Raw genomic sequence first — 22,433 nt, forward strand, 5'->3', positions numbered from 1 at the left:
CAAACAAGTATCCAAGGAAAGTTATTGCTAATTATTTTGAAGGTATTTTTGATAGATTTTTATCTCACCATCATTTCCAAAACCATATTTCACTCCTCAGAGAGCCATCGCCTATATGGAAGAATTTTTGAAGGGGGTTGGGGAGAAAATATTCAGCACAGCTAACCAACAAGTCAACCAAATCCATTTATATGCAATGGCCTACCACCAAAGTTTATTACATTTGCAAAGAAGGGAAGAAGGTGACTTCTCATATTTCTTCTTTAATGACCAGTCTTGACATTGTATGTAAAGGGATGATTTCACCCATGGGAAAAAACTGGATAGCAGAAAGGATAAAAAAAACCCAGGATCTGAGAGACATGTAGACTGAAGGTGAGGGGCTGGAGCAGAATATACTATACATCAGCTGATCTAGGGAAGGCAGGGATAGCAGTCATCGTCTCTAACAGAGTTGGAGCTAAAATGGATATAATTGGAAGGGATGAACAGGATAACTGTAATATGTTGGAGATGGGGGTTACTATGGCTAGTGAATCCTTATCAGTACTGGACCTGTGTGCATCATGTGTAATAGCATCCAGATTTTTAGAGGAAGTTGGAAATAGATAACAAAACAATAATGGTGGCACTTTTATTTTCCCCATTCAATACTTGATAAATCTAACCAAAAAATAAAAAAGATGTTAAGGAGATAAATGGAACCTTAGCTAAGTTAAATATAATAGATTCCTGTAGATGTCCCCGTCCCCTCCCTCCTTCCCCACTATATGCATGAGGTTAATAGTAGCTCTAAGCCTGAGAATACACATAATCCAAACATAGTTTCTGGTGGAACAACAATGGTTGAGAGATCATAAATATTCTATTCTACAAAAGTCTCATTTTAACACTCATTGTACTATGGAGGTAATCCTACATTCCTGAGGGGTTGTAGTATTGAAACAAAAGTTCCACTGGGTATGATCAAGCTGGAAAGACTTGGTTTTAGAGAGATTTTGATCCTAGTAACAGATTGTGTCTGCTCCCTAAGGACCAATTTAGCTAAATATGGTGTTTGTAATGTATGTTAACTGAGAACCAGATGGGTTAAAGTGATCAAATACTGATAGGAACATGGAGAAACAGTCCTAATATTACATTAATGCAGCTATGCATTGTTTTTTTAAGAAAACAAAATGGTAAAAAAAAAAGAGAAAAAGAAAAGATGTTAATATACATTAAGAACTCTAAAACTATTCTTGCTTATTGACCTAGGGACCACATTACCAGGGTTATGTCCTAATAGCATTATTGAGAGAGTCAAAAGCTGTGAATGTATAAAAATATTCATGCAAGTGTTGTTTGTTATGGCAAAATAATTGGAAATAACAAAAATGCAATGAATGACAGAAATAGATTAGATTGTGATTTGTGAATAGATTGTGATATTTGAATATAATAGATTAAATTATGTTGCTAGAAATTATAAATATTGGAAAATAAAGAAAATAAGGGAAGCATATGAAGAGCAGAAAAGAGGATAAGTATAATGTATACTATAATTAGATTTAAAAAGCCACAAAATCAAGAGGAAAAAAAGTATCCAAATAAAACAAATCCAACCAGAACTTAAAAATGGAAGATGTTTATATTAGCATACTTATATAATTCACATGTTTTAAAACAAGTTGTAAACAATGTAGATTTTTTGGTTTTGCGTATAATTGTTTATGCCTTTGTTTAGTTAAATGTTTTTTTTTTTTGTAGTGGTGGCTACTAAGTTATAATAAAAACAAATTACATTGGCTAAGCAGATAAAGGATAGATTTTTTACTCAAGAGAAGTCTTACCTTCCTATAGGTTAAAACAACATTAATGCCAAATGAATAACAGAAGAATTTTCTTATCAATTAACATGACATCATACTGCATTAGTTCATATTTGGCCATTATGATCATCATAGGCCAGAATGATAGTCAAGTAAGCAAGCTTTTTATTAAATGCCTTTTATGTGTTAGCTGAGCACTTGGGATACAAAGAAAGGGGAAAAAACCCAGTCTCTGCTCTCAAGATACTTAAAATATTTTGGAGGAAACAACGTGAAGACAGTTATGTATAAACAAGATACAGGATAAATTAGAGGTAATCTCTAGAGGGAAGACACTAAGATTAAAGAGGACCAGGAAAGCCCTTTTGCAGAAGGTTAGACTTTAGAAGCCAGGAAAGCCAGGCGGCAGAGATGAGGAGGAAAAGCCATATGAAAAAGCCCTCTATCTAGAGACTGGTATCATTTGTGGGAGGATCCAGAAGCATCACAGAGTACATGACAAGAATTAACTGGTAAGCAGACCAGAAAAATAAGGGAAAAATTTATGAAGGTCTTTAAAAGCCAAGAAAATTTTTTTATATTTGATACTGTAGTTGATTGAATAGGGAAGTGACATGGTCAAACTTTACTTAAAGATCATTTGGAGAGCTAATTTGGGAGATAATCTAGAATAAGGAGAGTTTTGTGGCTAGCTATTTCAATCAGCCAACTATTTCAGTAGCCCAGGAATACTGAGGTCATGAGGGCTTACATCAGGGTGGTGACAGTGTCAGTGGAGAGAAGATGTTTAAGAGGTAAAATAGAGAGGACTTTAGTAACAGATTGGATGTGTAGCTAAGAGAGAGTAATGAATTGAGGATGGCACCTAGGCTTTAAGCCTTTGTTGTTGAGAAGATGATGATATCCTTTAACTAATTTGGTTTAGAGAAATTCAGTCTTTCTGGTTTTATGTAGCCTCTATACTAAAACAATCAGTACTCCTGGTGACTCCTAGTGAAGTAAAATGTGAACATAAAAGGGGATAATGTTTAAAGAAATATATAAATCCCTATTATTATTATTATTATTTCCAATAAAGAAGTTGGGTCATTTGTTCCTATATTATTTAGTTATTCTTTCTGGAATTTCTTCACAGCTGCTTCTAATTCCTTCTGATTTGGGGAAGTCTCTCATTTTGTGTATATTGGTTGCTGTATCTATTTTCTTTTTCATGTTTAGGAAAAATAAATTAATTTGATAAATATAATTTCTTCTGCTCAAATTAGATATTTCTATACAGGCTTCTCAAAAAAAGTATTTATTTTTAGGTCCAGATACCTTTTGTTAATCTTAACAGCTGTGTCTCATTTTGTCTACTTTATTGAAAGTTAATCTGGAGTATCTATACTACATTCAGATTGTGTCTTGAAAGTCCTTAAGTAATCTTAAAAAAATTTTTTTTCAACCAATTCGTTTCATTTACTGAGAGGTTAATTTTCTTGTTTATACTTCTGAGTGACTTGCCCAGTGATTTATAAGTTGAAAATAGCAGAGTAGATTGGAATCCAGTCCCTCTTATTCCAGATCTCAAATTCTTTACACCTTTTTGTGCAAAAATCTTTCTCTTCTTTATATTTGTGTAATGTAAGGGATAAAAAGGGGTTCTGATTGGGTGAATATTAAAAGATTTGGTCATCAGGGAATTGAATAAATATCAATCCCCAATTAAAGAATAACCTCAAGTCAAAATGACTTTTATGAAAGTTTATTTACAAATGAGAAGAGAGAGAGAAAGTAAGAAATTTAGAGAGAGGATAAGATAAGATAATTAACCTCACAAACTAAATAATTCGCTTAGGTCCCTGGTTTAACCCAAGCAGATCTAACTAGTCCTCAGTTCGAAAAAGGCCAAGCCTTGAGCTGAGGCCCCAAGGTCCCAGAGGCATATAAAGCAAAAGCTTCAGTCACAGAATCTCTTTTGAAAGGGAAGTTCCTTAAGTGAAGTTCAGAAAGATTCAGCCTTTACATTCACCATATGGAATTTCAAAGGAAAGATTTAAGAATAGTCTCACCAGCTCCAGAGCTTCTCCAAGTCCGGGTTACAAACCAGAAGAGGAACTGAGCTCACTGAGCTCTCTTTTAAAGGAGCTTCTTTTGCATTACTTCCTGTGTCTTTCTCTTAGTTTACCTGTCCAATCATAACAGACTCTTTTCTTAGGACTTCCCAGGAGGCAGTCAGTAAATTCTGATTTGTTACTCACTCTACCACATGTGGATCACAGACCTCCCAACTTGTGAGTTGGGAGGAGATGTTTCACCTTTGGTGATTAAATGTAAAGATGGGTAGGGTAGGTTTAATCTGATTATCATAGTAATCTTAGGTAATTTCTGGGCCTCATTTGCATTTGAGGTGCAAAACTAGGGTATTAGACTTCCACAGTCTCTAAGGTTCCCCCATCTTTAAATCCTTTCATTTGGAACTGCACAATGATGGGTTTTACAATGATGGTTTTTTTTTTAATTATTAAAGCACTCTAGTAAGAAAGTTTGGGCAAACAGCTTTACAAGTGAGTTTAAAATTTATGGCCTGCTTTTCTAAAGACAGAGGGGGGGGGGGGAAACGGCATAACTGATCAGTACAATGAAAAGTCTGGAAATATGTGCAGTATGTAATTCCAGGACCCCTCCACCCAAAGTGACAGTTTGGTGTGTGTTCTCATATTTCTTCACTTGAATCATCTTTGATCTTTATAGTTTTGTTGCATTCACTTTTTATTTTTTGGGGGGCGGTTTACCTTTTTTATCTCACGTGCTGTTCTCATGGCTAGTTACTGTAGTACTTAAGTTCAAAATGTTCCCTCTAGCACCATGGCTTACTAGTTCATCTGTCCCCTCTATTCTGTCTTTGTTCCACCTCATTCACATACAGCAGTGGTTCCCAAACTTTTTTGGCTTACCACCCCCTTTCCAGAAAAAATATTACTTAGCCCCTTGGAAATTAATTTTTTTTACATTTTAATAGCAATTAATAGGAAAGATAAATGCACCTGTGGCCATCACCGCACTCCTGGATCGCTACAGCACCCACTGGGGGCGGTAGAATCCACTTTGGGAATCACTGCCATACAGAGATTGTCATATCTCTGATCTTAACATCACCTGTGATGGCTTTACCTCCAGAACCTAGAACTTGGTCCTGGGGGTAAAAAAACCCCAAACTATAGATGTTTGTCCTCAAAAACTTTATATTTTTGTTCTTGTCAAAGAAGACATTATATAAAAAAGAAAACAAAACCCTCAGCAATGTAAAATAGACACTACATATATAGAGGTGATATAAACAGTAAATCTGGAAAGATTTTTAGGGGAAGGAAGGATCACTATAGATTTAGGTATTCAACAAAAGCTTTATGGAGGAGTTTGAAATTGGACTATGCCTTAAAAAAATAGTAAGACATAGGGAAGGTGGGGTGTGTATGGTGGTGGCAGTATTCCAGGTATAAATAGTGTGGGTGAAAATTTGAGAGGAAGGAAGTAATGCTCATCTCATTTTCTGAGCTCATTCAGCATAACAGTTGGCTTAGTTTGTTGTCTTTGTGGGAATAAAAGGGTTTGGAGAGGGAAAGCCATAAAAGATACCTTAAGAAATAACTTAATCTCAGATAAATTAAGAAACAACTTAAGTAGGAGCCAGATTTTGAAGGACCTTGAACACTTAATTCCAGAGTTTATTTAATTCTGTAACCAATGGGATTTTTACTAATTATGTTCTGTCCAGGACTGCACCTGGGCAGATAAGTTCTTATCTAACTTTGTCTGTGTCCGGCCTTGACTATCTAAGTACTGTATTTTTTAGAATTCAGGCTTCTTAATTATCAAGGAGAAAACTGGTTAACTCAGTAGCTGCTGGTCTGCTAAGGACTCAAAGCTTTCCAATAAGAATATTGAGAAAAGGTGGGGATCTAAAAATGAGTCAAAAGAGGAGTCTCAGATTTTTACTTTAGATGGCCTATTCTGTCTGCTACCTGACATGAGGTGCAGAAAAAATCATACACACAGTTTTACTTGCCATTTTGTAATGGGATCCAGATAAAATATCTATTATAGACTCTATTTCTCTAAATGACTCCCAATAGCCTCTTGGAGGGGTCAAGTTGTTTTTGGATTAACAAACCTGCTGCTACCAGAGCTTTTCAGGGCTCAGGTGACCAGGACCAAACACAAAGACTGCCTCAGCCTGGATTGGTCATGTATGGAATCCAGATAACAGGCCTACTTCAGTAAAAAAGTTTTTTGGTAGTTTGATAGAGATAGCACTAAATAAGTAAATTAATTTGGGGAAGATGGTCATTTTTATTATGTTAGCTCATCCTACCCATGAGCAATCAATGTTTTTCCAATTGTTTAGATGTAGTTTTAATTGTGTGGAAAGGGTTTTGTAGTTGTGTTCATATAATTCCTGTATTTGTCTTGGCAGATAGATTCCTAAGTATTTTATATTGTCTACGGTGATTTTAAATGGAATTTCTCTTTCTAACTCTTGCTGCCAGGATGTGTTGGAAATATATACAAATGCTGATGATTTATGTGTGTTTATTTCGTATCCTGCAACTTTGCTAAAGTTGTTGATTATTTCCACTAACTTTTTAGTTAATTATCTAGGATTTTTTAAGTAGACCATCATATCATCTGCAAAGAGTGATAGCTTGGTCTCCTCACTGCCTATTTTAATACCTTCAATTTATTTCTCTTCTCTAATTGTTACTGCTAGTGTTTCTAGTACAATGTTAAATAACAGAGATGCCAATGGTCATCCTTGTTTCACTGCTGATCTTATTGGGAATACTTCTAATTTATCCTCATTGCAGATGATGTTAGTTGATGGTTTTAGACATATACCATTTATTATTTTTAGGAAATGCTCTTCTATTCCTATACTTTCTAGTGTTTTCAGTGGGAATCGGTGTTGTATTTTGTCAAAGGCTTTTTCAGCCATCTACTGAAATAATCATGTGATTTTTGTTGGCTTGCTTGTTGATATGGTCAATTATTTGTGTCTATTTTTTATTTGTGCATAGTTGTTTACATGCTGTCTCCTTCATTAGATTGTGAGCTCCTCTAGAGCTTGTTTTACCTTTCTTTGTATCCCCAGCTTTTAGTATAGTGCCTGGCATATGATAGGCAAAAAGGTTTTTGACCGACTGATAATTTCTTTGAGAAAAGAGGATCAGAGAGAAAGGCATATTAGCAGAAGATATAAGAGTAATAATTTCACCTTTGTCATGTCAAAATAATTATAATGTCCAAAAGATATTTATTAATTATACTGTTGTATTTGCCTAGCATTTTAAGAAGCAAAAGGGTTAGCTATGTTTCCCTACATTCAAAAAGAACATACATACATCTGTTCAGCTGAGAAAGGACTTCAGTTCAAAGAGCAATCTACATTTGAAATGTAGCATCATGGGGCATATAGTATAAACAACTTATTTTATATATAGACATGAACTAAATTTGGTTTGATTTTTCAAGCATTTGTTAAGCATGTCCTCTGTACCAGATTCTATGCTAGGAGATTAGGGTACAAAAAACCAAAAATAAAATAGTTCTACAAGGAGGAAGAACTATTTTATTTTGTCTTAGCTTATATAATAAATTGTGGTTGCCAAATGATTGTTAAAATTTCTTTTTTTCCTGAGATATTTGATTAAGAGATGAGTTGTAAAGGTAAACATATCTTCTGTTAAGGGAAAATTGTTTTGAGTGCACATGATAAACTATGTATTTACTTGTTTTGAGAATGACCAGAGTTACGATAAGATTTAAGATGGAAACTGTTACAGTTATCAAGTACCATGTAATTCTCACATAGCTAACTTGAGATATTTATCTTTCCCAAATAGTACAGCATTTAGTAGAACTTCATTCTTTTCAGTCTTATTTTCACTTTGGAATTCAGTCAGGTAAATGTGTAGTATATAGGAATATGATCCCATTCTTCTACTCCATATTCAGCTCATGATGAAAACTAGGCCAGAATTTCAGTTTTCTTTCTTTTTTTTTTTTTTTGAACTTAGCTTTCCCAAGGGTTTCAAGTAGCCTCTTATAGAACTATGCCTCCTTTGAGTCAGGAAGTCCTGGTTCCAAATATGGCGTCAGACATTTTCAAACTGTTCAGGCTTGGGCAACTGATTTAATAACTCCAGTTGCCTAACCCTTACTGCTTTTCTGCCTTAGAACTGATATTTAGCATCAATTCTAAGACAGAAGGTAAGGGTTTTAAAAAAAAGGAAAAGAAAAAAAAGAACTGTGCTTCTTCACATAGTAACTTAATATGTGATTTGAGCTGGCTTTGGCTAAATAGAAATATTGCTTCATTTTTTGACCACTTCTTGACACCCTAAAATGGAAAATGCTTAACCTTCTTGCACCTTGATTTCTAGACCAAGATCCTTTTTTTAAAGTATAAATATGTTTTTAAAAAGTAATAATTATTTTTTTAAGTCTTTTATGCCTCTTAGTATAGTAGATAATGCCTAGTACCTCTCTGAATTCATAGATAAAATATCAAATGAGAATAATCAGCTTAGATGAACAGTGTTGAAAATATCAAACTTGAAGTCCACTTGAGCATTCAATTTATTTTGTACGTTTTGTGATATTATCCATTCTAATCAATTAATTTTCATTTTATGTTTTTGAAATTCAATTTTTAACTATTTCTTCTTTCTTTTCCTAGGTTTCAAAATATCTTCCTTTGCTTGTAAGTCCTTCAGGCGGCTTGTCCTCCAGGAACTAATCAATGGATTTTTATCGTCTGAATTTGCATTAGGAGCATGAATATGGTGCCAAAAGACCTCCTTCCACTTCTCTGACTATGGTCCAAGCTGATTCAGTGATTCATTTGGATATATTTCTGTTTTAAAAAGAGAAGTACACATTGTTGCTATTCACCAGGCAAAAGACTTCATTGTAAGATCATGGACCATACTAATAGGGAAAAAGATGAAAGGCAGCGAACAAGTAAACCCATGGCACAAAGGAGTGGACATCCTTCTCGACCATCTAGTTCCAGTTCAACATCTGGGGTTCTTATGGTGGGACCCAACTTCAGGGTTGGCAAGAAGATAGGGTGTGGAAACTTTGGAGAGCTCAGATTAGGTAAGAAATGGTTTATTTCAAGGGATTGTAATTAACAACCAATAACCTGAATATGCCTTGGTTTAGTCTAACAGTTATTTACATTTAAGTGAGAGACTACTCTTTTGTTTTCATTATACTGTTTTTCCTAAGTAGTTAGCTAGGACTTATGGTATAAGAGTTATACTAACTAAAGAGAAGAGTTCTCCCTTATTGTACATCTCTCCCATCATCTTCCCTCACCAAAAATGAATGTGTTTTTTTGGTCAATTTATGAGCACAATCTTTGGAGTTTTTAAAACAAATTTCTTACTGGAAATTTTGATATAGGAGTTGGATTACAATTTCAGGGGTGGGATTCCTAAAGAAGAAAATGTTTCATCTAGTTCAATGAGATTTCACTCATAAGTGGAGCTGAATGATAGCCAGTGGGGTTACTGCATGCTTAATGTGTGGTTAGTTTTTTGACTATATAACCTAACCTATAGGTCTCTTTAGATGATTTGGAGAAAAGGAGAAAATAAAAAATACTTTGTATATCTGGGCACTGAGTATCAACCTAGAAAACCGAGATATCCCTTGTTAGATTAAGTGACTTTTTTTTTCTTGTTAGGCTTCTAGAAATAATCCTGATATTATTAGAGATAATGGAAGCTAGTGTGTAAAGGGAATTTCATCCCTTGCCCCTCCTGGATTGTTGACCCTGTTCATCCCATTTTTGCCTGCTGGCACTGTGTTCATGGTCACGAACGCACAGGGGGATGTAGGAGAGTCAGAGAATTTGAGGAGTGGGAGTAGACACAGCACAAGAGGTGGACAGAGGATCATGTGGGAGGATCAACTTGTGGTCAGACTTAGAGTAGAAAAATAGACTTTAAACCTATACCTATCTGCTTTCTTTACTGCAAATTATTATTAATAAACTCTATGGAAAATAAGAACCTGGAGTTATTAATTTAAATCTAACACTAGATGATATTAAGGTTTGTTCCAGGAAGAGCCTTTAAGAGCTGAGGAGAGAGGTGAAGAGAAGACTAGTATGAGTTTGAAGTGGAGGTGGGAGGGGTGGGAAGAAGCATTGCTTCTTTTCTTGGGCAGTCCCAGGGATCCTGAATAAAGAATTGATAAAAGACCTGGAACTGCAGAAATCATTAGAGAAACAGCTCTTAGATAAAGATTATTGGTGCCACTAGAAAATATTGAGTTCCTAGGAATGAAAATATTTTTCTTATCATTAGTGAGCTGGCAATGTAGATTTCAAGGCCTGTAGACAATAAAAGGCTTTCCCCTCTGCTGAGGTATAGGTGTTGGGATAAGCAAAGTTTGCTAAAAACTTCTGTAAGAAATGGGAAGAATGTGAGTTAGATGTGTAATTTCACACTGCTTGATTTCTTAGCAACTGTTGAGTTTTAAAAACAACTAGTTTTGTAAATATTCATTTATATAACATTGACTATTCTAACATCACAGTGGTACATGAATTGAATTGACTATACAGAAACATTCATGAAAACATTGCTTGTAGTGGCAACTTTGTATTCAAATCTATATTCCCAAACTCATATAAAACTGTTGCTTCAAAACTCATTTGAAAATGAAAATAATAGGGTGTCTGAGAATCCATTTGATTTAATCATGTATATTTAGATTGTATGTATGTCTGTGTGTATGTGTGTTTGCAAACACACATACATGGTATATCTATTAATATTGGAAAGGAAAATATTCAAATCAATGGTTAAACTTAGAAATATTTGTTTTCTGTATAGTTAAGTACTTGTGGCCCATTAATGTTTCATATTCCAGGAATAATGATATTTTGATAATCCTCATCTTGATCTGCTTTATAGACACTAAGAATGAAAGTTTCCTTAAAAAATATTAAGCTTCTTTTGGTCTGATAAAAATATATTTTTTCTCATTTCTTTGCTGTAATATCTGGCAGGTTCCTTACCAGCTACATATCAGACACTAGAATAGAGGATAATGCAATAATTTCACTCTTGTTAGTATAGTGAGAGGCATATAACATGGGATGTACCAGAGATGTATGATACTATTGGAGTGTAGCTAAGATGGAATATGCACTGGGAAAACTATAGCTCACTTATAAATAGGGGTCTGAGTGGAAAGGAAAGCAAATAAAGGCATAAAATAATTGACCCAAGGGTTTCAATGTGTACTTACAGGGTTTTTCCCCAAGGGTGATAAATATATTGACTTTGAGAAGAAGGGAGTAAGAAGCAGTACTTTGAGTTCCTTAGCTTAAATTGCTATGCTTATAGGTCTACACCACCATCATTTTCATTTTGGGCACTTAGTGTCTTGAATATTTGTCACAATAAAAATATTTTAGAGACTTATTTATAAACCTCAGCTTAATTATCAGAATTAAGAAATGAAGATATCAGTTGCAAATTGCTTCTTTTATTCTTTTTTTTTTCTGACTTCAGTACATAGTATATATACTTAAAAGTGGATATCAAGGATGTTCTCAGAGAGGTTTCATGCAAAGCAAGTCACTTTGCAATACGTGTGGTTATTACCTCTAAGTATATGTGGTTATAAAATTTAACTATATGGAAATTGTTGAGATTGGCACCAGAGTTATAACCACAGGTAAAATAATTAAATATATAATGAAGGATTTGGTAGTTTTGATTTCTATTGATACTGAAGAATAATTCCTGCAGGAAGTGTTTGATTCCCAGAGTCCTGAAGCATTTAAAACAGAGATTAGAGTATTCAAAAATAAGCTGTTCTTACTTATTGGCTAAGAGCCCAAACCCATAAAGATGTTTTTATGGGCAAAACTTCCATTAACATTAATAGTACTAATGTTATTTGGGATTTGTGCAATTTGTTGCCTCTGAGGATATCAAGGTATCTTGAAGAATTAGAGTATCTTTAAATCGTTTTTATAAGATAGTCTATTTTTGAAATGTTATTCCAATTATCCTTGTAAAAAACTGAATACCAGTTGTGTCTCATAATGATTTGTCAACAAACTCTGTATAACTCATTCTTGTGTTCCCACTGTGAATAGTAGCACATATTTCTGTTGATGAGATTTTGTAGGAGAAGCTCCTATGTTTTTTGGCTAGGTACTCAAATCCTACAACTTTCATTCTGTATACTACCTAAAGTTTGTATTTATATGAAGTATGTATTCATTCCATGACAAATTATGAGATGAAATGGAAGCAGCAATTATGCTTTATGGTTTTGAAAAAGTAGTAATGATGAGTTTGTCAGTGTTGGATAAGTTCAGTTTGTAGAGAAGAATAGAAACTTAGAGTGAGATAGAATCTCCCTCTTCCTCCCACCTAAAACTTTCTTGCTAATGAGGATGATGATAATAATAATAATAATCATACTTTACATTTGTATGAGACATTTTAATTTCTTGAGGAACTTGTTATTTATTTTATCATTGCCATTTTTTAAACAACATAAAAAGATAGAAAAAGTGATTTTATTAAAGTTATTAGTGAGTTACCTAGGATCGAAATCCTGATTTTCTGTTTTCTTCATTAAAGGATTCTTAATGCTAATTTAGGAGAAGGTCATCCAAAAATATTCTCAAAATAGAGTCCAAATGGGACAGTAAGAAATGAGGCTTAACCTAGATGAGTTAAAGCTTTAGGAAGCAAGAAAAGTCTCAGAACCTATTAGAATAGGTGGTACTAGAGAAGCGAAAATTGATTCTTTTTCATGATTATTATAACATCATTCATAATAGTTTATTCTTTCTTTTGGGAGTCAGTACCAAATTTAAGTCCAGTATTTCATAAGGATCTGTTGCTTTTTTTTTTTTAATCAAATATGAGCTTTTGTGGAAGGTACCTTGAAATAAAACTAAATTGTCATTGGAATGATCTAACTTCCCATTCTGAATGTCATCCTCAACTCTTCCCAGTTCACTCTGTGCTTCAATCTCACTTCTATCTATTGCCAAGTCCTATCAATAATACCTTTCCAGTTATTTCTCTTATATGCCCTCTTCTCTCCTGTAACACTATGGTCCAGGTCCATGAGGTCTCATCACCCTGTGCCTATACTGCTACTAATCTCTTTGTCTCTTCCCATTCTAATTCATCCTCCACACAGCTACCAAAGTGATCTTTCTAAAGACCTGATATAACTGTTTAACTGTCATCTTCTTACTCAGTAAACTCTAGTAGATCCCTGTTACCTCCAGGATCAAATTTAAAATCCTCTGGTGATTAAAATCCTTTAGAAACTGACCCCTTTCTACCTTGTCAGTTTATTTTTTATTTTTTATTTCTCCACATGTGCTTTATGATTCAGCAATCTTTTGGCTGTTCCTCGTATACAACATTCTCTTTCTGACTGTCTTTTCAGTAGCTATCCATAATGCCTAAAATGCTCTTCTTCCTCAATTACTACCATCTAGCTTCCCTGACTTCCTTAAAGATTTACTTCAGGGGCAGCTAGATGACTCAGTGGATTGGAAATCAGACCTGGAGATGGGGAGGGTCCTGGGTTCAAATATGACTTCAGACACTTCCTAGCTGTGTGTGACCCTGGGCAAGTCACTTGACCTCAATTGCCTAGCCCTTACTGTTTTCTGCCTTGGAACCAATATTTAGTATTGATTTTAAGGCAGAAGGTAAGAGTTTAAAAAAAAGGGAAAAAAAAAATTCCACCTTCTATAGGAGACTTTTCCCAGGTCCCCATTCCCTCCAGTGTCTTCCCTTTGAAATTATCTTCTATTTACTCTATTTATGTCTTATATCTTTGTATACATTTTGTTTCATTAGAATAGAGTCAGCACAAGGATAGGGCATTTGTCTCATTTATTTATTCATTCATTCATTCATTCATTTATTTATTTATTTGTTTGTTTGTTTATTTGTTTATTCGTGTGTTTATTTCTTTAATTGCTTGCTTGTTTTTTGGCCAGCACTTAACCTAATTCCTGGCATAGAATAAGCATTTAGTTATTGTTTATTGGCTGACTTATGATTGTTTTTAAAGTTTTTTTATTACAGTATTTTATTTTTTCCCTAATTACATGTAGAAATAATTTTTAACATTTATTTTTAAAATTTTTGAGTTCCAAATTCTCCCCCCATCCTTTTTCCCCCTCTCCCTGAGGCAGTAAATAATCTGATATAAATTTAACACATGCAATCATGTAAAACATTTTTCCATATTAAAATGTGGAAGAGATACCAAAAAAAAAAACAAAAAAAGAAGATAGAAACGAAAACATAGTATGTTTTGGTTTGCAATCAGCCTCTATCATTTCTTTTTCTGGAGGTGGAAAGCATTTTCCAATCACAAATCTTTGGAATTGTCTTAGATCACTATCTTTGATAATAGCTAGGTCATTAGAATTTTTCATCATATGATATTATTATAACTATGTACAGTCTTTTTTCTGGTTCTTATTTCACTTTGCATCAGTTCATGTAGGTCTTTCTGAAATCATCCTGCTTGTCATTTCTTATAATGAATCATTACAATCATGTACCACAACTTGTTCAGCCTTTCTCCAGTTGATGGATTATCACCTCAATTTCCAATTCTTTGCTGCCACATAAAGGATATAAATACTTTTGTACAAGTAGAGCACCTTCTACTTTTAAAAAAATCGTTTTGTGATCAAATGGTAGGCACAATTTTAAAGCATTTTGGGCATAGTTCCAAATTGCTTTCCAGAATGTTTGGATCAGATCACAACTCCACCAACAGTGCATTAGTGTCCCAATTTTCCCACATCTCCCTCTAACACATATTATTTTCCTTTTAGGCCATATTGTTCAATCTGTTTGATGGGAAGTGGTACATCAGAGTTGCTTTAATTTGCATTTCTCTATTCAACAGTAAATTAGAATATTTTTTCATATGATTATTGATAGTTTTGATTCCTTTTTCTGAAAACTTTGTTCATAACCTTTGACCATTTTTCATTTGGGGAATGGCTCATATCCTTTTAAATTTGACTTATTTCTCTATGTATTTGAGCTTATCCATGGAATCTTTAAACACAATTGGTTACAGATAAATATTTTGAGAAGCCCTCCACTAATGATGTCCTCAGTAGTTATTTAGAGCATTTTTTCATATGAATATAGATAACTTTGATTTCTTCCACTTTAATATTTCCATAGTATTCAGAACACTTGAGAATATTCATAGTTTAAGATTTCTGGAAATTTTTAAACCTACTACTAATTTTTAAAGACTTCCAAGTGGTTTAGGATATTAGTGATACTAATGATTCTTTACAACTAAGAAAATATTTATCCTTTCTTCAAAAACTAACATCCATCATTTTCTTTTCTCTTAATTGTAAATATGAGTAAAGCTTAGAATGAGAAATTCCATTTTAAAACCTTATTTATCTACCCAAAGGAATTAATATTTGTGAATATATCTTCCTAAAAAAGTTTGCCTGAAATTTTTCTCTTTTCCTTTTTGTTATTTGTATTTTGAAAATTGCATTTATATCTTTTGTTTATATATCACCTTTCTCTTCCCTTAATTAGACAGTCATTCCATATAACAAAGACTAAGAAAGAGAAGAAAACTAAGTCAGCAAAATTGACAAATTCATCATAACTAAGTCTGAGATTAGTTTGAGTTTGCCATATTCAGTCCCTTACCACTACAGTTTTAATATTCAAGTTATCTTAGTGAAATAGGAGAAAGATGGTATGCTCCTTTATAAATAAAGCATTGTAGCCCACGCAGTTGACTACTATGTTCTCTTACATCTCTGGTTTCTATGATAAAATGTGTGAAGAAACATTAGCAAAAAAGGATGCTACTAACAGAGATAAATTAGTTAATGGAATGGTAGCTTCTCCTATGCCATTTCCTTCTTATCTGTCTTTCTGTGACTGGGGGAAGAGTAAAATCTAGCCTTTCTCTATACTTGTTCTGTCCTTATGATTGTTAAGCTATCCCAAACTCATGTATTAAAGTACCTATATATTAAACTTTTATCTAAAATGATATATAATAAAAATTATGCATTTGTTTTAATAGATGTAGTGAAAATATATGTATTGTGAATTCTGGCAGTACTTTTCCTATTAATATGGCTCATGGAAAGTCAAAGTATTAAGACAGTGATGGGCAAACTACCGCCCGTGGGCCAGATGAGACCCCCTGAAATATTCTATCTGGCTGTGGGACATTATTCCTAATCTGACAAATACAATGAGTAGGATACAAGACAATGAAACTCTGAAAGAGTTGCCTTAAAAACAGACTGACAGATGAATATTTCCTTTCCTTTGGCCCCCTCTTTAAAAAGTTTGCCCATCACTATTAAGAAGTGGTGAAGCATATACTTACCAAATAAATGGGTTTTTTCTATCATAATTGACCTCTTTGAGAGATTAACCTCTATTTTAAATATTGTCTAAGAAAAAACATATATCTTACTACTTAAAACAATAAAAAACCGTTTTTAGGGAATCTTTACAAAATTATGGTTTTTTGTTTTTTCTAAAATTTACCTCAATCTTTGCAATAGTAAATCCTTACAAAGGAAAGAACAAAAACATTAAAGGAATTAAGAATCAAGTTCAATTAAATTTCAGTTTGGGTCAAACAGTGTTTATTTAGTTCCCACTGTATGCAAATATGTAAGGCACCTTGATAGAATGTTATAAAATAAGATTCTTTGCTCTAAAAGATTGTTGTATATGTATGTAAATATTAGTAATACAGTATATGTAATACAAGATAAGTGGCCACAAGAAAGGTACAAAGTACTAGGGGAAAGTAGTTGAAGGAGAAACTACTTTGGGATGAATCATGCATAATAGATGTGGCATTTGAGTCAAATATTGAAGGATATATAGTTGTTGGAGTGAAAGAGAGGGCTGAAGAAAGGCTTTTTTGACTCCTTTTCCTTACTTTCTGTGCCCCTACATTTATTATTATGATAATGATAATTTTTTTAAAAAACATCTAACATTTACATAGTGCTTACTGCTTATTATGTACCAGGCACTGTGCAAAGTGCTTTACAATTATTATCTCAAGAGCAACTAGGAGACTCAGTGAATAGAGAGCTAAGTTTAGAGATGGGAGGTCCTGGGTTCAAATCTGGATTAAAAAACTTCCTAGTTGTATGATCCTGTTCTAGTCACTTAACGCTGTTGCTTAGCCCTTACTACCCTTCTGCCTTGAAACCAGTATTTAATTTAGTTTCTGAGACAGAAGGTATGGGTTTAAAAACAATTATTATCTCATTTGATCCCCACTCTCAGGAGGTAGGTACTATGAGGAATGATGAGGAAACTGAGATGAACTGTCCAGGGACATTCAACTAGTTAAGTGTCTGAGGCTGAATTGGAACTTAGCTCTTATTGATTCCAGGCCCAATGCTCTTATCCATTGCACCACCAAGCTATCATGATGATCATCATGATGTTGTTTATATGTGCATATAAGCCAACTCATACTTTAATCATCTTGGAGTTCTGGTAGTATGAAAGCACTGAATAGGACATGTAAGTTAATCTAATTCCTACCCCCTAATTGTATTTAAATTATTTTTAATACAATAGTAGTCTCTCATTGAGGAGTATGTATGGCATATTGATTTTAAATATTCTTTTTCATTGAAACTTATGTCGTTATTTGTTGAAGTTAAATAGTTGTGACAGATCTTGAAGAAATGTTACTTCTTATCATTAGTAGTATAATCCATCAGAGAATGAGAAGAGGACTCTTCTTCCTCACCTTCAGTGACTCATAGTCAAAGTCACATGATAGTATGATTTGGTGACAGTTTTAGAAATGTCAGCAGATGTGATACTTGCAGATTTGTACATTGAAAACTCGACTTGGTAGCTAATATTTAACCCCTAATTTTCCAGACTTTCTGAAGTGATTTGGTGTAACTTATGAGAATCTTTTTTTAGTCATAGGAGGAGGACAGTTATGATTGCAGTGAATTAAAAGTAGAAGTTAAAACTAAAAAGGACCATAAAATGGAATATCAAAATGGGATCCAAGAGTAAAAAACAATGTGTGTAAGCTATTTTTCTGCTAGGGAAGGAAAACATTTTTTTTTCTCCCCTAGTAAATTTCCTGCCTCACGCCATTTACAAAAGGTTTGAAGTTAGAAATCCTAAACTCAATCTTATACTTGTGTGTATTCCAATCCCATATCTCCGGTGGCCTGTTGCACATTTCATATTGTTCCATTAAACATATTTCATTTTCTTTCCCTCTAAACAACCTTGTTTCTGTTGAAGGTATCACCTACCTCCTAACTCTTCTGGGTCATACTTACTCTGTCTAACACTCAATCTTGCCTATCTTTCCAAAATTTCTCCCATAAGGCTCTTCTCATTACTCACAAAGATTTCACTATTTGTCTAAACTATTTTAGTGGCCTCCTCATGGGCTCCTCTCTTTCCATTCTAATCTATCTTTCACATAGCTGCAAAAATAATTTGCCTTAAGTTGGTCCTCTATTCAGTTAATTCCAGTGACTCACTTTTACCCCAGGATCAAATATAAAGTCAGTCAGTCATTTCGCATCAAATGTCTACTGTATTCTAGGCATTGTACTGAGTGCTGAGAATACAATGAACATGCCCCCTCCTCAAATAAAATGTCTAAGCCCCCATATAGAAAACAGTCCCTTCTCTCAAGGAGCTAACAGTCCAGTGGAGGTGGGGACATGCAAACAACTATGAACAAACTGTGTGTGTGTGTGTGTGTGTGTGTGTGTGTGTGTGTGTGTGTGTGTGTACACACAGGATAAATTGAGGATAGCCTCAGAGACATAAAACTCCTAGAATTTGAAGCTTTTTATGTCCTTGCCTCAGATTAACTTCATAAGCTGCCTTTCTATAGGTTTCTCCCTACTGTACTTTTCCATAATTATTATTCTTCTCACTTCTACTATTTCACCAGTCTGGCATCCTTACTCTTCCTCAAGCAGGTCATTTCATCTCTCATTTTCATGCCTAGAATGAACTTGCTGATTACTTATACCTTTTAGAATCCCTTATTCCTTAATCACATTAAACTGTCCCAGATCCACTTCCAACTTTTAAATGCCTTTCTCCTTTAACTTCCTTGTATTTATTTTGTATATTTATTTTCTATATCTTCCTACATGTGCATTTCATCTCCCCCAGAATACGAATTCCTTGAGAAATATTTCATATTTCACTTTATTTCCTCAACACTTAGCAGAGTCTCTAGATCATAGTAGATAATATGCAAAGTTTCTTCTGCTGAAGATTCTTTTATTCTATAGTATAATCGTGGGGCTTGTAATTCAGGAATTATTAATTCAGAAATATATTATAACTGATGTCAAAAAAAGCATTTAACAGTTTCTCATGATAATCATACATACTTAAACTTCACTAAATCAGAATTTTGTGATTTATTAATTACCTAAGTAAACATATAGGTCTCATTAGACACTGCCTTGTTTTTTTCCTAATAGTAGTAATTTATATTTATGTTATCATATTTAAAGTAGTCCTTTCCTCTTGAACTGCCTGTTCTTTTTTAGATTTCAGGTTGAAGGATCTGATATATACTGACTTTGCCTAAACAAGAGGCTAACTATCCTTCTTTATCACCAGTTGTTGCCTTTTTCTCCAGATTCCTGTCTTTTTTGCTCTGAGTATTCCTTCACTTTTAGAGTAAAAAGTAAAAGTGAAAAAAAAGTAAAAGTAGCCAATATACAAGATGACAGAGTTAGGATCCAAAAAGATCTTGACATTCTAAATTAATGGGCTAATGGAGTTTGATAGAGATACATGTAAGATCTTGTTCTTGGGGACAAAAATCTACTTTACCATGTGTAAGATGGAGACATAGATAGACAGCAGCTGTTCTCAGTAAGTCAGTAAGCATTTACTTAGTGCCAGGTACTGTGTTAAGCTCTGGAGATTGAAAAGGCAGCTAAAGACAGGCCCTGACCTTAAGGATTTCACAGTCTAATGGGATAGATGATAAGCAAGAAATCTTTACAAACAGACTATATATTGGTTAAATTAAACAGAGGGAAGGCATTAGAATTTAGAAAGATTAGGTAATGCTTCTTGTAGAAGGTAAGATTTTAATTTGGTATTGAAAGAAGCCGGTAGGTTGAGATGAAGAAGGAGAACCTGCTTGGCATAGGAATATGTCTAGAGAGGGAATAGCAAGGAGGCTAGTATCGAGAAATAGGCTACGATGCTTAAAAAAAATTTTTTTTAACCTCCTTAATAAAATTAGTTTTCAGGAAAAAATTAGCAGACAATATTGGAATCTACATGGCTCCAACATGGTGCTGATTCTATGACTTAATTTTTTAAAATTTTATTGATAGTTTTTGTTGTACTACATTCTTTCCAAATATATCTCTCCATTCTGCAAGCTATCCCTTGAAACAAACTTTTAAACAGGAAAAAAACCTACTTCAGCAAAATCATTAGCATATTGACTGTTTTTAACAGCAAATATAGTCTATGTCTATTGTCCAAAATATATGCAACGAAGAGTTTATTTTTTCAATGAGGAGGGCAAGTTAGGTAGCTTATTGATTTAAACACACTTTTTAATATCTAGGTAGCTTAATATATACCAATCATAGAATCAAAGACATGAAACAAGTCTTAGAGATCATTTAGTCCAACTTCTTTTTACAAATAAGAAAACTAACACTTAAGTCAACTGATAATCTCTTACTGGCAAAATGAATAAAACTTTAAGTTTTTATTTGTTCTTGATTAGCCTCAACTACATTCTTTAGAAAAATGCACTGTAAGCCTGAAGATTTTGCTGTTCTTTTCTATTACAATTTTAAAAAAGGTATATAAAAGAATTATTTTCAAAATATAATCCATGAGGGTTCTTCAAGATATCATCCAGAAAGTTGGTCTAATTTATTGTTCATAGCATCATAGTACCTAAATTGTTATTTCTGTCACAAATTAACAATTTACTTAGGATAATAAAAACAGGATGTCTTTCACTCCACATCATTATAAACAATCATTATATCATTATGGTGATAGTTGTTTTGCTATTGTTTTTTCTTATATTTGTGGTTCAAGATGATAAATGTGGTCTATGAAACCAGAAACTGTAAGAATCATTGAAAGAGAAGACCATGACCTCATAAATAGTATTTTATGTAATCAAGTCCTTTCACTCTGGAGAAATCACAATTAATTGACTTATCAAATTCAAAAGGCGGCTAAAGATAGTCCCTGACCTTATAATTCTTAGTTTGTATAATTTTCCAATGAGAAGTACTAGGCAAATGTGGATGGAATTGGGTTATTCATTTGTTGTTTACAAAGCATTTGAACTAATCCTATGACAAAATTTTTGAGTAGATGATTCTTGTTTACCTTTTTTATATTTCTCTTGAATTTTGTATTTGGACATCAAAATTTCCATTTAGTTCTGGTCTTTTCTTTAGGAATGCTTGGAAATCTTCTATTTTGTTAAATACCCATGCTTTCCCCTGAAAGTGTATAGTCAATTTTGATGGGTAGGTGATTCTTGGTTGTAGACTCAATTCTCTTGCCTTCCTGAATATCATATTCCAAGCCTTGCAGTCCTTTAGTATGGAGGCTGCCAAATCCTGTGTAATCCTAACTGGGGCCCCTTGATATCTGAATTATCTCTTTCTGGCCGCTTGCAATAATTTCTCCTTGGCCTGGAAGCTCTTGAATTTGGCTATAACATTCCTGGGGGTTATCTTTTGGGGATTTAATGTAGGGGGTGATCTGTGGATTCTTTCAATGTCTATTTTGTCTTCTTGTTCAAGAATATCAGGGCAGTTTTCTTGACTAATTTCTGATAGTATGATGTCAAGGCTTTTATTTTGTTCCAGGCTTTCCAGTAGACCAATAATTCTCAAATTGTCTCTCCTGGATCTGTTTTCCAGGTCAGTCATCTTTTCAATAAGATATTTCATGTTTTTTTCTATTTTTTCATTCTTTTGATTTTGCTTTATTAATTCTTGCTGTCTTGTGAGATCATTAACTTTTACTTGCCCAATTCTAGTCTTTAAAGACTGATTTTCAACTATGATCTTTTGATTTTCCTTTTAGGTTTGGTCTGCTTGCTTTTCATGGCTTCCAGCAGGTCTATTCTGGTCTCTAATTTGCTTATTACTTCATTTGATTTCTGTATCTCTTTTTCCATATGGGCAATTTTGCCTTTTAAGCTGTTATTTTCTTATTCTGTTACTTTCATTTCTTCTCTCCACTTTTCTTCCCATTTTTCTTCTATCTTTCTTACTTGGTTCTTGAACTCCTTTTTGAGTGCCTCAAGAGCTTGTGATCAATTTCCATTTTGGGGGAGCGGATGGAGTTTGGATATGTTTGCTTGTTTGTCACTCTTTGCTATTGCTTCTGTATTTTGCTCTTTTTCTCCATATAAATTATCCAGGGTCAAAAGCTTTTTTTGCTGCTGTTTATTTCTTTTGCTACTTATGGATTGAGGGTCCTACATGGTTGTAGGCATTGCTTTCTTAGCTTCTGTCTC

General features: G+C 33.7%; 1 protein-coding gene across 1 annotated transcript in view; it reads left to right on the plus strand.

Moving 5' to 3' along the window:
* The first annotated feature begins 8,711 nt into the window (after positions 1-8,711).
* The window catches only part of CSNK1G1 (casein kinase 1 gamma 1), a 111,828-nt gene continuing 98,106 nt past the window's right edge, over positions 8,712-22,433 (plus strand). Inside the window, 1 exon segment of the mRNA XM_044665353.1 lies at positions 8,712-8,951. Coding sequence (XP_044521288.1) covers positions 8,771-8,951 — 181 coding nt within the window. The 5' untranslated portion in view covers positions 8,712-8,770.

Source organism: Gracilinanus agilis, chromosome 2 (genome assembly GCF_016433145.1).
Source record: "Gracilinanus agilis isolate LMUSP501 chromosome 2, AgileGrace, whole genome shotgun sequence".
Lineage (NCBI taxonomy): Eukaryota > Metazoa > Chordata > Mammalia > Didelphimorphia > Didelphidae > Gracilinanus > Gracilinanus agilis.